The 17,788-nt window shown below is 42.4% G+C and overlaps 1 protein-coding gene across 2 annotated transcripts in view; it reads right to left on the reverse strand.

The window, feature by feature from the left end:
* Positions 1-1,400: 1,400 nt before the first annotated feature.
* LOC137411481 (small glutamine-rich tetratricopeptide repeat-containing protein beta) overlaps positions 1,401-17,788 on the reverse strand; it is a 33,588-nt gene continuing 17,200 nt past the window's right edge. The window contains exons 4-11 of one of the 2 annotated variants that reach the window (XM_068096825.2): positions 17,685-17,784; positions 17,433-17,537; positions 14,062-14,200; positions 7,783-7,848; positions 7,601-7,638; positions 7,261-7,341; positions 6,927-7,046; positions 1,401-1,767 (exon numbers count right to left, since the gene is read on the reverse strand). In XM_068096825.2, the coding sequence (XP_067952926.1) occupies positions 1,761-1,767; positions 6,927-7,046; positions 7,261-7,341; positions 7,601-7,638; positions 7,783-7,848; positions 14,062-14,200; positions 17,433-17,537; positions 17,685-17,784 (656 nt within the window). In that variant the 3' untranslated portion in view covers positions 1,401-1,760. The remainder of the gene's footprint in view (positions 1,768-6,926; positions 7,047-7,260; positions 7,342-7,600; positions 7,639-7,782; positions 7,849-14,061; positions 14,201-17,432; positions 17,538-17,684; positions 17,785-17,788) is intronic. The other variant, XR_010981344.2, reaches the window with a different exon arrangement.

The raw sequence follows: 17,788 nt of genomic DNA on the forward strand, positions 1-17,788 counted from the left end.
ACCCACATTAATGCATCATTATATACACTTGTACTAAATGTGATTTAAATCCCTTCAGCTGTTCTCAAATATCACATTTTTACCTGACATGACCTCTGACCTTTGATGCCAAAATCGAATCAGTTCATCATTTTACTTATACCAAGTTTGGTCAAAATCCCATCACTGGTTCACAAGTAAAATATTTTTTACGTAACAGGACCTCTGACATTTGACCTCTTGACACCATAATCAATCACTTCATCTTTGCATCATTATACAAACTTGTACCAAGTTTGACTTGGTTCCCTTCAGCCGTTAAGTTATCGCAGTAACGATAATCTATTAAAGACTTTGACCTTTGACCTCTTGATCCCAATTTCAAATCAAGTCATCTCTGCATCATAATATATACTTTCCCATGTTTGGTCAAAATCCCATCACTGCTTTACAAGTTAGCTTGGTAACAGAATTTTTACCTAACGGGACCTCTGACCTTTGACCTTCTGACCCCATAAATAACCTAATCAGTGCATCTTTGCATCATTATATATATACTTGTACCACGTTTGACTTGGTTCCCTTCAGCCATTAACTTATTGCCGGTAACAATAACCTATTACAGACTTTGACCTTTGACCCATGAACTCTTGACACCAAAAATCAAATCAGCTCATCTTTGCATCATAATATATACTTTTACTAAGTTTGGTCAAAATCCCATCACTGGTTTATAAGTTAGCTCGGTATCAGAATTTTTACCTAATGGGACATCTGACCTTTGACCTCTTGACCCCATGATCTAATCAGTTCAATTTTACCTCATTATACATACCTGTACCAGGTTTGACTCGGATCGCTTCAGCCATTTTCAAGTAATCAAGGTAACGAAAACCTATCATGGATGGACGGATGCACGGATGGAGGGACAACCCAAAAACACAATGTATCTGCCGACTTCGCCAACAGAGGCTTAAAAAGAAGAAGAATAAGATTATTAATAATAATAATAATAATAATAATAATAATAATAAAAAAAGTCCGAAATTTGCACATTCAGGATTTCACTTCCACCATATGGGTCTGCTCGGGTGCAAGGATTCTTCAAAGAGCACCTCATTCAACTGATCCCTCATCTACTATATTCACTGGACCTTGCAACCAGTAACCTTTGGCTGTTTCCAAAAATGAAAGACAGCCTTCGTGTTCACAACTTGTCCTCCAGATCACAGTCTGGCATCAGTGATTTATCAGAGGGCTTTACACAACCCCAAGAAAGCTTTGCTATAGCCTTCACATCATGGACGGACAGGTGCCAAATGTATATAGCGCTCCTCAGAGATGATGCTGAGAAGTGAAGCTAGTGTCATTTATGTAACTCGGGCGTGCTTGTTGAAATAAATTACGAGACCTTCATATTTGAATGCACCTCCCAGATGCTTTCTTTACCATCCAAACGTTTGAGGTTATCCAACGTGCAGTTTACAACTTGATGAAGCCTTGGAATTCAAATAACATCATTGCACACAGCGAGATAATTAATGGAGCAGTGACATGAGGAAAGGTGCCAAAGATATCTTCCAATTCACTTTCAACTGAGCTGCTATAGGGCAGCCAGCCATATAAACATGTAAGAAATAGGTTCTCTCAGCTTATGGACATTGGATAAGATTACATTCTTCGGAAGAATATGTTCTAAAGCAGAACATTTTGGGCCACACAAGTCAGGGTATTTATCATTGAAAGAGTCCACTCGTCGACCATTAGAACAGGCAATGTCTTCACAAGCTGCAAGGTAAAAAGAGAGACAAATGATCAAAACAGTGACCTGAGAATATACAGAAAGCATATAATAAAAAAAACAAACAAAAAAACAATATACAGACATTGCCTGTAATGTATAAATATACAGAAAGCATATGAAGAATAAAATATCGTATCAAGGGAGCACGACCCTAAGTATGCAGAGAAATTCAGGCAAGGGAATTACACAATCTAAACAAACCAACTGCAATATTCATGCAAAAAATGGATCCTTAAAATCTTATTAACCAATAAAGTCCTTCTTTGGCATACCTGAACTCCTATCCACAAGCTTGATGGAGTACTGCTCTCCCCTCTGGACTGGCTCCCCTGCCTCACATCTTCCTCACTTTGACGATGTGGAAACCAAGGCCTTCAAGATCATTGGGATTTATCACGATGAAGCCGAGTCTATGGGTCTCTCACTTCACCATGTTAGACAGGTCGGTGGTCTCTCTGTCTTCTACCGCCTCCTTTCAGGTTTTGCACACTCTGCCCTTTCCTTGTCTCCCCCCCGCCCCCTACCCCCTCTCCTTCCCCTCCCCAGGTATCTGGAAAACACACAGTCAACCAGGCTAAGCCACTTCTGAAGAAACTACCTAAATCCAGGATCACTGCTCACCTCCACTCATTTGTTCCTCTTTCTTTTCTTGCCTGTGGAATAAACTTCTCCATTCTATTCAATGTCATTCCTCCATCCAAGTCTTCAAGACAGCTGCCCACCACCATCTCAGATCATCCACAATCCAAAATCATGATCTAATCTAACCTCGTTAACTCCTTACCTCCACAAATTTTGCTTCTGAATCCATCTTGTCCACCCCTTGCGTTCTCCCCTACCCCTCATTGTTACCCTAATCCCTTGTTTGCCCGTCTCCATCTATTTTCTCCCTTGACCCTGCTGTTAGCATTTCCCCCTTCTCTTTATGCTGTTCCTTTTGTTATGTTGTGTCTTGATCCGTTCTGTGTTCCAGCTCTTCCACGAACCTCGACTCTGTACATAAAATAAAATAAACAAGTCAGGAGACGACGATGGTTCACGAGCGAGCGGTATTCAATGACAAAGGTCAAAACCGACATTGAAAAAATATAAATAGGAATGTATTATCTGTTATGAGACTAGTTAGCTACACAATACCGAAAATTCGCTTCGATTCCGACAACTTTGATAATTTGACCTTTGTGACCTTGAAATGTCAAAACGAAGGTTACTGACCTTGAAATGAGATAGAAAATAATGTATAATCAGTTATGAGATTAGTTAGGTACACAATACCGAAAATTCGGTTGGATTCTGACAACTTTGAAACTTTGACCTTTGTGACCTGCAAAGGTCAAAAGTCGAGGATTCTGAAATTTGTTGGAAAACTTGTATTTCATGATGTATGTGATAATATATACGACATTTCACCCTATCAGGAAGCGAACAATGTAATAAAACCATCAAAAATCGACTTTTCTAAATTTCGTGACCTTGTGACCTTGACCTTGGGGCGAAAATGAAAAATCGAGCTCCGTGGGGCTAGACACATGACATTGGCCTAACCAAATACCGAAACCCCCGTTAGATTCCACCAAACCCCTCGGAGAAGATGTAGCTTGAAATCGATTAGCCCCTAAAAAGACATCTTTTTAGGGCGTGGCTCCGCCCACAATGGACGCAATACGCCCACTCTAGGCAGGACACAACTAGATCATGATATCAACCTCCCACCCAAGTTTCATCAAGATCGGATGATATCATCGGGTAGTTATGCTGCGGACAGACAGACACACACAGAGAGACAGACGCACACACATGACGAATATAGTGGTCACTCGATAACTCGTTAACCAAAATATACAGCAACTAACTATTTACTCTAGTAGCTCATGGTGGTTGAGTATGCACTTTATTGTACAGACCTAAACTCTTCAGGAATCCACTAATTGAAGGTCCAGGAACAATATTTGGTTGGTAACACATTTGCCACTGACGGCGAAATAGCTGAAATGGCCATACCCCTTTTTGGGCCACGCCCCCTTTTTTGCCGTGACTGTATCTACAGAACCGTTGGACCTAGGAGGTTGCCCGACCACTCAAAATTTGCGCAATGGCCACATTATGGGGGGTCAGTAATACATTTTCATATCCAAAAGTCAATGGTTTTTAAGATAATTGCCAAAAACCGATTTCAACATGTTACGAACTACAATTGTATGATACCACCAAGGCCACAACATTATATGACACTTATACCTTTTGCATCATCCTATTTTGGAATTTACTTATTTGGATTTCTACACTTTTCGCCTTTACTACAGCCACAAAACGTGACACATTTAATGTTCCTGTCTCTGCAAGTGCACGTTTTGGTACTCATACATGCTCTTGGGCATTTGCATGGAGGAGGCAGGTCATCGGGCCTGCACGATACTGGCAGTATCACTGGTGTTATGCCAACGTCCGTTGCTTCATACCCATACTGGAGTGGATCTGGTTTGGTGACGGCAGGAGTTGGGGCTTGCAACCACATCTTACACTGAAGAAATGCTCGCTTTATGTGTTCTCGTAGCGTTGATGAACAGCACACAAGCTGGTTGAAGTCCAGTTCTTTCTTGGAGTTGTGGTACTGCTCCCATCGATATTCATCGAAAGTGGAACAGTCGGTCTTCTTTAATCCAGACACAAGGAACTTTTCAGCATTGCTTGTTATCTGTGGTGACAGTTCTTCTACACCAAACCCTTCCAGTAGGGAGAGATCGATGGATGCTTTCAGGCCAGACAGCTTTGGACCCACCTTGCTGGTACTGTCGCAACCGCTGAGAGCATGAATGGCTGGGAGACACGACACCAAACCGTTGTCCAGTTGATCAACCAACATGTGGACTGGTACAGTTTTCTTTGTTTTCCGGTTACCAAGCTTCACGTACAGCTTTTGTAGTTGCCAGGTTGTGTTGAAGTGGAAGATGAGGTTGACAAAGACATCTGTGTCAGGCGAGTCGACCAAGACTGATTGAACCCCGTGTTTCACAACACCATCATTAATATGGAACATGATTCTGTCGTCGGCTTCTTCTTGGTTGCTTGAGAGCTCTGCGATCTGTGTTTCAGTGCCAGCTAACAGTTTCCTGCATTCACCCCCATATACTCCTCCAAAGAATATTTCCTTGTCCGACTCGACATTCTGCAGCATCCACTTGAAGACATACTCCTGCAACCGAACTTTGTTCAACATTGAGCTCCAGAACATATCAAGATCGACAGGGAGTTTCTGATTGTCAGACCCAATGGTGATTGTGATTTGTTCTGAGGAACTTCGCTGTGCCCGTTCCATTTGCTTGATTGATGATTTTTGATAAACATCAAAAATAATGTCTATTCTTGTGGACACGGAGCCTGTAGCAAGAATCCTGTTGGAAAGACTCTCAGCCAATTCCCCGAATGTGTGAAGGCCCATCTTTTTCATCGGTAGTTTACGCACAAGTGCCATGAAGTCCACTATTGTCATCTGAGCGTCACTCTTTACATTCCTCGTCTCCTGTGGAAGGCGACTGACAAGTTCCCTGGCTAAGGAGGCTTTATCGGGCTTCTTCAATTTGATGCCATCTTTACATTCAGTGGTGAGGAACTGGGATGTGCTGGTCAATTCATACTTCAGGAGTTCTAGCATGCTGTACCCTCTTTCTCTAGCATAGTCAATGTACCTAACCGTTTCCGCTGCATCCTTTTTCGCCATCGATTTCTTCGCTGTGAACGGAGTAGAAGTACGTTTCACGAAAACAGTCTTGCGGTTGGTAGGGATTGTATCATGTAGGTGCTTCTCCTTATCCTGAAATCTGGTCTCAACAAACTCTTCATAACTCTTCTCACCAATTTCCAGGCATTCAAGTAATCCGTCGACAACCTCCTGGGGAATGTCAGCTCCAGTAGAGATGTTCTGAAGTCTGATTCCAGCGTCGAACGGATTGTTGATGGATTTTATGTAATCCAGAAGGGCCTTTGCACGAACATGGCCAATCTTCGTAGAACTTGGATTGAACTCATGGTGTAGGCTCAGCTCACTGTCATCTTTGTCTCCCAAGTTGCACCATTCCAGCAGCTGTGCCACATGAAGATCTTTCTCATGCTTTAGGAGATTCCATAAGGCTACTGCTTCTTTCTGTCTGGTCATCCCAATGATACCTCCAGCAACCTTGGCGGGTTTATTGTAACACTTCTCGAGTGCCATGTCAAATCCTACTGCACTGCCTTGTCGGGTAGTGTGGTACATCACCCATCCACCATCTGTAAAGCATCTGTAGATACCCGGGAACTTCCTTTGTAGGTCCAGGCAATCTTCAAGGAACAGCGTACCCCATCTGCTATAGTTTGTCCGGCCAAACCCGAAGAACAAAGGCATGCACCTCCGCACAGCTGAAACGACAAAACACCCATGACCGGAATTTCTAGCCATGTCTAGACTCTAGTCTAGACTCTAGACTAAATTCTAGTCTAGACTCTAGTCTAGACTCTAGTCTTGACTCTAGTCTAGACTCTAGTCTAGTCTAGACTCTTCAGGAATCAAGTAATTGAACAATAGGAACAGGAACAGGAACAATTACGAATAATATTGTAGTTCGTAACATGTTGAAATCGGTTTTTGGCAATTATCTTAAAAACCATTGACTTTTGGATATGAAAATGTATTACTGACCCCCCATAATGTGGCCATTGCGCAAATTTTGAGTGGTCGGGCAACCTCCTAGGTCCAACGGTTCTGTAGATACAGTCACGGCAAAAAAGGGGGCGTGGCCCAAAAAGGGGTGTGGCCATTTCAGCTATTTCGCCGTCAGTGGCAAATGTGTTACCAACCAAATATTGTTCCTGGACCTTCAATTAGTGGATTCCTGAAGAGTTTAGGTCTGTACAATAAAGTGCATACTCAACCACCATGAGCTACTCTAGTAATTGAGCTCTTAACAATTTTTCAGGGTGGAGAGAATAGCCAATCTTTTTTAAAGACCATGTATATCAAATGTAGAAACGTTTATGAGGGATTTCATGCACCTGCAGTCATATTTGTATTGAATACAAAGGGTGAGAATACCATAGCGGCCAGGGAAACCAAACGAAAATTAAGCAAGGTGTTGGTTGGACACTTTTGGCACTTCAATCTACAGACCTTGGTGGCTGAGGTGGCTCTTCAAAGCTGGCACTGGGTGGGCGGCTGCGGATCTGATTGCGCAGCTGCTCAATCAGCTCTGGGTTATGTTGCTGCATCTGTTGAGCAAGTTGCTGGCCTCTGTAGTCGACAAGGATTATGGTAATGGTTACGAGACATTATAGTGGTCACATTCCATCTCAAAGATTTTAAAATGCATGATCAGGCAGGCTGATTGTATTCAGGACTACAACGATAGTGAATCAATCAATTGGTGTTGATAGAGGAGGAGTTGGGAGCAGGGAAAGGGTTAGGGGACGAAGGATGCCAGAGGATTATGACCTAGTTTTCTTACGCTTGGATAAGGCCTCCCATGTCTGTGGTTCCCAGACCTGACACTCCACCTGAAAACCCTCCAGACATCATCCCTGCCATCCTGCAAATAAGCAAACAATCTTTGATCATGCACACATATTGTAAACACCAATCATGAGTGTGATGTTTCTTTTGGAATTAATAATGACAGTGGAGTAAAATAAATTGCCAGTTACAATCTGATTTATATTGTGATAGTTAAGATGGTGAAGTATCCTGGAGATTATGATAGTGGTAGCACTTAATCTCGATGGGAGTGGAGATTGTTGTTGGATTAGTGATAACATGGACTATGACTCGTGTTGTAGTGAGAGCCTTACAGCCGTTGGATTTCTGGATTTTGCATCAAACTTGTGGCCTGTCAAAGACACAGCTGTCATAATCCTGCCTTGATAAATATGTTACATAGTAATCAATCAATGTCAATAGGTTAAATATTTCAACAAAACAAAGAAAATAAACTTTAAAGCTCAGAAAAAAAAAATAATAGTAAAAAACTTACCATATTCATGAAACTAGGGTTGTTCAGGATACCCGCCAAGTCAAATCCTCCAGGCATGCTCCCAGACTGCAGGAAATATGGAAGGGACATTGAAACATATCTATATTATAATAGCGTAAGGACTCGACTTTGTTTTCCCTTTTACGCCGCACCCAGTGACCCGATGCCCACGGCACTAATGGATTTACGATCTACGAACCGCGCTCTTTGTTTATCACGTACAGACATACTCGAAAAATCTGAATTAGCCGACGTTGGGGCCCAAAAGCATCCGATTAACTGCCGATACGACGCCATCTTACGACGCCATCGTATTGGCGTCTGCTGGGCGAAGGCGAAGCAAGTCGTCCGCTGATTGGACAGGCGAAGGCGAAAGCAAGCCGTCCACTGAGTGGACAATCCAGAGCATGCATTTGTGCCGGTGTCGGCATTCGTTGTTCATATATGCACTCTTCATTCTCATCTTTCTTCCTAACTCTTACTCGGACAAGCAAATCCCCTATGCCATCCATAATGGTACACTCTATCCATACACCACATCCTCCCTTCCGTGGATGTTCCACGGGTTTCGGCTAGTAGTATGATTGTGTGGATGTGTTTGTATGTTACAAGGGTCCCGCTGGGAAAAAAAAATTTGTGACCCGTATATTATTTGTGCGATTCTTTCATTAAACAGGAACAAGAACAAGATCAAAAGTCTAACAGCAGTGTAGCTGGGCTTGTAAAATATTATAAACCACAAACACATATGATTGGCTTTTTAAACAGTCACTAATGCTGTTTATAACATTAAACAAAGAAATTTGGAAGAATCCCGGCATCCGTGAGGTAGGTATTACTTACAGAACTGAGCGAAGATCTATTGTAATCTATGTACCCCACCAGCGTTGGCGGTGTGCTCATTTACCAAGCAGCTAGCTATCGCTTGCCAAGCCAGCCGTTCCTTAAGGGTTGTGAATGGAGTGCTTGCTCGAATGTTTAAACCACTTGGCGATCTCTCCACAAGAAACTTGGTAAATGAACACACACCCAATGTTCTTGAGACCCGACCATAGATCGACTGTAATCTATATACCCCAAAGAGGAATGGCCCTTCCTGCAGCTCCCGTAATGAGCGGGTGTAGGCCTACTAGCAAATTAAAATGTCGGTCGGTGGAGTCAGCCGTCGTAATGACATCATAGACGTAATGACGTAACGGACACAAAAGTGCCGCTACTTTAATATGTAGAAGATGATATATTTTAACTTCCAGTACGTTTGCAGTCACTACGAAGGGATTAGTGTTACGATTAGAATTACTATAATATTAACGCTACATTATCATTATTTCGAAAATGATATTAATATAAAAAACCCGAGGCAAATTCCTTACTTCCACGTTATTAATATTCGTACCGTACACCGCTTATCATTGATCATGACCCATACACCGCTTCAATCCATTAACCTTGTATTCATGACATTGGGATTAAAGTGTTATGGTTATATTTACTATATTATTATTATTATTATTATTACGAAAACAATACAACTGAAACGATACACGACTGTATTAAGAAACCTGGGCTTAATTTGTCCGAAGCGTTCCGAAGGTGAGGCATAATGCCTGAGGTGAGGCCTTATACGTACCGTATTGTTGGAAGAGACGTAACATAAATGCTTTTGATATTTGATGGTCATTTTAACAATCGGTGTGTTTGTGTTTCACACTGAATGAAAAACGTAAAGGTAGAGCATGGCGATTGTGATATACGACAGGTTCAACGATATGTTCAGCTTGAAAGAAATATAAATCAACATGGCGGTGTGTGGAGAGTCAGCCACAGCACCGCCGTAATTACATCAGACGTAGTCACATCACCGTGTCATGTGACCAGAATCTCAGCTCTGAATGGTATACATTTGAGGGGACATACCAGTCCTATGAAGGTCACATGACCGCGGTGCACTCCGCGGTGCCTCATACATGCACTGTTCTAGACTGCTTTGCCCTATAGGCTACGCCGTAAAAAATAATATGGGGAGATATATGGAAGAATAAAACTTTAAGGAATTTTATTTTACTATGCTGTCGTCTGTGACTGGCAGCGTCAAAGTGGTATCACGTCAGAGGTATTTGTAAGTGCAAGCTAAAACGGCAATCCATTATACATTATTCACAATTCATTTTCTTTTAAACCTAACATTAACTCTAACTCGCAGTAGTTTTTCAAGTACCCCCTAACAAATACAAAGATCAAATTGATAAAGTTCACACTCCTCAAAACAAACATTTGACAACATGAAAACAACAACAAGCGTTACGCCTAGGTCCCCTGTCGTTGAAGTGATGCGAGTTGACAAAGTGGAAGACGCAAGGCGGCCATCTTGGATTTTGACGTGGCGACCCAATTTTCAATAGCTTTCTTCCTTATGCCGAGATACACCCACACACCAGATTAGAAGTTTGTACTTCGCTTATTTTTCAAGATATTCCGCTCACAAGGTTCAGACATACATGGCGTCAGACATACATGGCGGCGGCCATCTTGGATTTTGACGTGGCGACCTAATTTTCAATAGGGTTCTTCCATATGCCTAGTTGCACCCACACACCAAATTAGAATTCGGTCCTTCGCTTTCGCACGCACGGACGCACACACGGAGGGGAAAACCGTAGTTCCCCTTTCGCTCCGCGGTGCGACGGGGGACCAAAAAAAAATAATCCATGTAGCTAACGTAAAAGACACTTTATTCGGCAATTACGAGTAAAACATCATTGCATAGTGAAAGCTCCAGTGATAACTGTCATTGTACAATATATACAAAGTATTCACACCCCTTGACTTTTTGTACACCGCTCCTTTCCTATGCCATCTCCAGGCGCTGCATAACGTCATTGCCGGGCACCGAAGAGGGCCCAACAATTACGCACGCTGAAAGGGAGTACTCAGTTTTCACTCCGGTTTCTTGTTTGGTTGTTTGTTTGTTTGTCCGGGCGATATCTCAGCCATCCTTTGAGCTACGAAGCTGAAATTTCGGCACAATAGTGAGCAAGTGCTTTGGAAAAAACTGTATTTTTTGTTTTTTGATTAATCAATTAATTTATTTGTTATTTAATTGTTCAACTGTACGATCATCAACATGCTCCACTGTTAGCATCTTGCATTTCAAATTTAAACAAACTACAAGAAGTGCACACGACTATCCACATTGCCAGGGAGATGGGGCACAGGAGCATAAGCCATAGGGTGAAGCACTAGTGAAGAAATGGTGGGGGGAGGGGGCGTGGGAGTGGGGGGAGGGGGGGGGGGGAGAGATAACATTAGCCTTAAAGGAGGGGATGGGGTTAGTATTTAGTTATTTAGTTTTGCATTTTAGATACACAAATATATATATACAGTGCATATCAAAAAAAGGTAATCCGAATTCAAGGGGTTAATATGCAAAGGTTATTAATTTTGACAATTTACATGTGGTTTACTAACCAAGAGATCTTCAGCTTTCCATTGATACCTTCCATGCATCATTGCTGTCACACATGACCGAGTACATGTTCATTCATTGAAAATGACAAGTTCAAATTGCATTTTTACAAGTTTGGCTAATCGATGCAAGTCAGGATAATTGGTGCAAAATGAACGTCAGATGTGAACTTTTCTCAGGAATGATTGGCCTTTATGCACCCACACCTTCAACACATCCACCTCCCCTTTCAACACAAAGCTCACAGCGGCGGAGCATGCCCTGAACTGCTCGTCTCACCATAGCCGGGTCATTGCGCAAGGCATCCACTTAATGTCGAATACGGCCCTGCAATGCATCTTGGTGCATTGGCCCTGGTGTTGGGCTAGCGGCTAGGGTGCCGGCTTAGGATCCTAGGATCCTGGGTTCGAATCCCGGTCGATCGCTGAATTAATGCCAGGGGGGTTGACTCAGCCTGTCATCCTTCCGAGGTCGGCTAATTGAGTACCAGTTCACTGGTAATTCCCTGTTTGTCGTAAAAGGCGACAAACAGGGTTGGCGGCAGGAAGGGCATCTGGCCGCAAAACATTGCTTCAAAAAGGGGACCAACAAAAAACAACAACAACCACGGTGCCCGAAAAAGGCCAACCCCCGCTTTGCGGGGAAAAATGGCCTCTAAAGGTGGTTATTTTTTTAATTTTTATAATGCATCAAGATCATGGGGAGGAGTTACGAACACCTTGTTCTTTAAATGTCCCCAAAGGAAATAATCACATGGTGTGAGGTCAGGTGATCTTGGCGGCCATTCCACTGCATGGTTGTGGGCGATGACTCGGTCTCCAAAGAGTTCCCTCAGTCGATCTCGGACAGTGATAAGACGATGTGCTGGGGCCCTGTCTTTGGCCCACCAGAGATATCTGAAGACACCACGAACTTGTCGCTCAAAGTTCTCCTCCAGCTGCGGTAAAACTTCATCATTGATCATCTGCAGATACCTGTTACCATTGACATTCCTTTGAAAGAAAAATTGCCCGATCACCTGACTACTTCCACAAAGTCCCAACCAAACAGTCCACTTTTGTCGATTCATGTTGGTGTCAAAATTAAATTCCGGGGGTTGTCCTGTCGGTGCATATTCAAGGACATTATGGGTATTGACCTTGCGGTCCATGGTGAAAGCAGCTTCGTCGCTGATAACGAGATACCGCAGGAAATTGACATCTGCTTCGCAACGTCTATCAACCATCTGGCAAGCACCAGCCTCCTGGCAAAATCCCCTGGCGTAAGTTGATGCCGGATGTGAATCCGATATGGATGTTGGTGGAGGTCCAGTGTTGTGATTCGGTTGAATGTTGCCGAAGGCAATCCCGTCCCATTTTGTCTTGTGCTGGTATCCCTAGGATGCTCCAAAACTTTCTGCCTTACTGCTGTAATGTTCATTTCCGATCGCCTAGTGCGCCTCCTACCAGAATTCTCCTTGTTGCGGTTGAGGCTAGTGCCATGCTCTTGGTATTTTCTAACATTCGTCCAGATGGTTTTGGCTACTGGAGGCTCCCGTTCTGGGAAACGTTCCCTGAACGCATCATGAGTTCGCTGCAAACTTCCAGTTTGGTGAAAGGTTGTAACCACGAAGGTCCGCTGTTCAGTCGTAAGTTGAACCATCTTTTGAATGACTCAGACTGTCTCTAAACCCATCTTGAATACTCATCTTAAACAAAGGATGATGCAACCGATGATTACCAGGCCAGCTTAACAATTTTACATAATCAACTTGGCAGTCGACAAGTAATGCGTCCATTTAAAACTGTCTTGCACCGATTAGCCAAACTTGTAAAAATGCGATTTGAACTTGTCATTTTCAATGAACATGTACTCGGTCATGTGTGACACCAATGATGCATGAGAGCCATCAATGGAAAGCTGAGGATTTCCTCATAATTGTTAAACCAAATGTAAATTGTCAAACTAAATAACCTTTGCATATTAACCCCTTGAATTCGGATTACCTTTTTTTTGATACGCACTGTATATCTATCTATCTATCTATCTATCTAACACACACACACACACACACACACACACACACACACACACACACACACACACACACACACACACACACACACACACACACACACACACACACACACACGACCTGGTTGGTCTCAGTTCCATCTCCTGAAACCTACACACGTGTGGAGATAGCAGCCAACAACAACTGACACACACATAAATGCATATACGGGGACACACACGTACACACACACACACACGTACACACACACACACTTTGATGAGACCTGTGAGGGCTCTGTTCCACCTTCTGAAACCTGCATATGGAGATAACAACCACCCAGGGAGAAAACTGGGGGCTACAAGGGGCTATGAAACTTCAAAACTGAGCACAAGGTGCTTTTGTTTTCCGAGCATATGTTTAGTTTCCTTTAACAAAAGTGATTTGGGGATGGCCTTGCAACTGCGCTCTGCAGTTAACAGATACATAGGATTTACACTTGCATAAAGTATCTTTTTGGATTTTCTTTCCTCATACACTTAAGAAAACGTGTCGAGCATACGATATCCCGAAATCAAACGAAGAGGTTGTACTTTGTCAGATCTTACATGCTTGCACACAAAATCAAGAACATTCACACACTACCATTTTGCGAATTTATATACGTTGCAATCGCATATGGACGTTTAGTACCTTAGGATATTTCTGTTGAGAGGGATACAATATGGGAATGAAATTATTTCACAATGAATAGCACATAGTGTTAAATTATAATTGATACATGACTTTAGGATGTATTATGTTTGGAGGCACTCTTTACCGGGCTTGGCTTGCTACGGACTCTCTGCTCCATCAGTTCCAAGTTGATCCGGAAGCTTTCATTGTCTGGGTCAAGCTCCACTGCTTGTCGATAGCAATCGCTTGCCTCCCGTAGCTTCCCCAGGTTTGTCAGTGCAAGCCTGTCACCCAAGCACCGACAACTAGCGTTAGCCCCAAGTCACCAAAACACACCCTCATCTTTTTAACAATGTGCCTGAGCTTTCACAGCATAAGCAGACACACCTAATGTTTTTGAGGCCTAATATAAGCAGGCCTCAAAAAGTGAAAATCATAAAAGGCAATGTAATCTGAAATAATAACGTTTAAGCTATAATTTCCAGCAGTCAAACACAAATGTTTAACTAGAACGGCACTCGGTAGAGTGCATACCTACGCCAGGCTGAATAGTTTACGTTTTATTCTACTAATGGGCCGGATCTGCATCCAGCCAGACCTGAACCAAAATCTAATTGATTTGGCCTGGTCACACACCCAACCTGTCACCAAGTTTTCTCTGAATTCGTCCATGACTTTTTGAGATATCCTGCTTTTTGAGACAGACGGACAAAGAAACAGGCAAACAGGGGTGAAAACATAGCTTCTGTCCACCTTCAGTGGTGAAGGTAACTAAATAATAACTGCTGAATGATCACGTTTTTAGCTACCGCACTATCATCAGGCCTTTGAAACTGAACTCATACATGCATTCCTTCCAAGTGCACTTACGATGCAATATGAAGCTACAAGGCATACGCTCTCTCATTCTTTAATAAACAAGGTAATGCACAAGAACCTTGAAAAAGTCTTTTCAATTCAAACACTTAATTTGGCACAAAACATTAATGACAACACATCACACATCATTTGGGAATACGATTATTCTACATTCCTCAACTACACTCAGGCTTGAATAAAATGAATGAATGAATGATCGTTTTAAGGCCATTTTCGCCGCTAGAGCGGGGGTTAGCCTTGCGGGCCCCATGACAATCATGGTTCCCTGTTCAATCATGGTTCCATGACAATCAGGCTTGAACAACCAAAAAAAATACCTTCGGATCATTCCACATAAACTCAACCAGAAAACGGGCATCTCTCTCAGAAAAATTCACCTGCAGGGGTTTTCAGGCATGCAGAGTTCAAAAATTGTTTAAAAATTTCTTTTCACCTCGTTGCATCTTAAGAATTACAAACTGATAGAAACACACACAAAAAAGTTTACCATGGTACTCTGATTTAAATAAAACTAAAAATCTCAGTTATTATGACAAGTATATAACTAGACATAAGGGAAAGCATCCTAAATATTGTAATGGTTGCATGCAGAATGTGATTAACAACTGCTGAAGAAACCGCACATCACCAAGTTCAGTAATCTCTAATTTAAAGTTATTGCATCTGTAAACTGGAGCGGGGAGTGAGATCTTCTTCACGATGTTCTTCCATTCAGAGACCAGTCTCTCTTCAGTGAAGGGTCACTTGGAGGTGTTCAGCTCAGCAGGATGCATAGCCTTCACTTGTGCTCCACATTGGAGATATTCTCAACTTGTCCAAGGAACATATCATCGTCATACGATACCTTCACCCAGTCACCAACTTATAGACACAGCTGAGCTGGACCCTTCTAGACAAATGCCTCTTTCAACACTGTCACCACATGAAATCCCATACTTTGACTGGTAAATTAGACCTTATTCTTGCCTCGGGTATCAGGTACAAAGTGGTGTGCTTTCCTGGAGCTGGTGATGACTTGGACGTCGTCATACCTGGAATTAAAGAGAGGGTGGTTTTCTTCAACCCGTTCTTGAGAGACAAAAATTACCTGCACACCGGTTACATATCCTTCTGCCCATTCATACAGCTGGTAAGGGGTTTATAACCCCTCAGCTCCAAGAAAGTGCCACTGGAAGCACACCCCACCACTATTTATTCTACATCTAACCCCAGACAATGGAAAATTGAAATAAAATGCCCGTTTGGTTCAGACTATGATACTTTAACCTCCCCAAAGTGGCAATAAGAAATGCTGGAATGCATGACAAATGCAACTTCAAAAGTCTGCCAAAAATCCATCGATACCAAAATATTTTGCTTGATTCTTGTAGAGCTCAACAAGGTCTATTCAAATAAGTCTTTGAGTGGTGTTTCGGAGCTTCCCTCACATGAGTATTTTTGGCCTAAACTTGGTAAAAATAGCAAAAATTCAAATTTTTGAGGGAGGTTAATGACTAATGGGGAGACTGAAACCAAAAGTATGTCACAAAATTTGGAAGACTAGTCCCTAAGGTTCTTACAGCAATACCAACATTTTAGGATGTGCATCCCATACCACGTAAAGGGTTGAGGTGAAGTACAAATAAAACTCATCACAACTTGCCAAAAGTGAGTCAGGGGCTCCTTGTAATTTTTTTCTTGAAACACCTAAATTTTCTTGAATGCCCAAAAATACATTACGAGTCAAACGAGGTGCTACACACAATTGCATCATCTAAGTTAAGCCCAGGGTTATTTTTCTGGTCAAGGTCACTTTTTAACTTCAGGTTGGACCATTGCCAGGTTACCGGTCAAATAGGAAACAAAAAAGAAACAAATTAGAATGGCACTCGGTAAAGCGCATACCTCCGCCAGGGCTGAACAGTTCGTTTTGTATCCCAATGATAGGACAAATCTGGATTCGGACCTGAACCAAAATCTAATCGACTTGTTCTTGTCACCTGTCCAACTCATCCACCAAGTTTAGCCATAAGTCTTCCATAACCTTTTAAAATATCATGTTATATATAGTTTTTAGCCCTATCTCCCAAATGGGAAGAATCACTTGAAAAAAAATAAACAATTCTCATATCCGAATCCACATTCAGATCTTCACCAAAATCGAATCGAATCGTCCTTGTCAGACACCCAACCGGTCCACCAGGTTTCGTCCAAATCCGTCCACAACTTTTTGAGATATCCTGCTATGTATCGTTTTTGGCCTGATCTCCCAATGGTGAAGAATCACTTTAAAAATTCTACTAGCCGAATCCGAATCCGGATCTTCACCAAAATCTAATCAGTTCATCCTTGTCACATACGAATCCTGTGACCTGGCTACATATCTGCCAATTTCGCCCGAATCTGTCCACAACTTTTTGAGATATTTTGTTCACAAACGGACAGACAGGAGTGAAAACATAACCTCCATCCACTTTCGGTGGCGGCGGTAAAAAGAATGACTAGCATTTTTGAACTCGGCAGACCCCCAAAAAACCCCAGGTGAATTTTTCTAGTAAAATCTGAGAGGGTCTGGTTGCGGCTCTGGTTGAGTTGGTACTACGGAATGACCCCTTAACACAAGGCCAATGCAGAGCACTCCTGAGGGTTTCCACTCACCCCTTACGTCCATAAGCTTTGCTGTAGTTGGGGTCGATGGCGAGAGCCTTTTCACAGTCCAATACCGTAGCTTCATAATTTCCAAGCTTGCTGTAAGCTGCGGCCCTGCGGTGAAACAGAATGTAGTTTAACTACCTCACAATTAAAACTGCGGGAATTTTTTTTTTTACAATGATCAGCATGCTATTTTAAATATCAGCATTAATCAACAAACAAATTTCTTCAAACTGTCAAATATCCGCCGGCACCTACCGATTGCAGAAATAGACCGAATTCCGCCGATCCAGTTCGATTGCCCGAGTGTAATAATCCAGCGCTTCCAAATACGCTTCTTCCTTCATAAGATCATTCCCTGT

This window comes from Myxine glutinosa, chromosome 1 (assembly GCF_964187855.1).
Source record: "Myxine glutinosa chromosome 1, kmMyxGlut1.1, whole genome shotgun sequence".
NCBI classification, from domain to species: Eukaryota; Metazoa; Chordata; class Myxini; order Myxiniformes; family Myxinidae; genus Myxine; species Myxine glutinosa.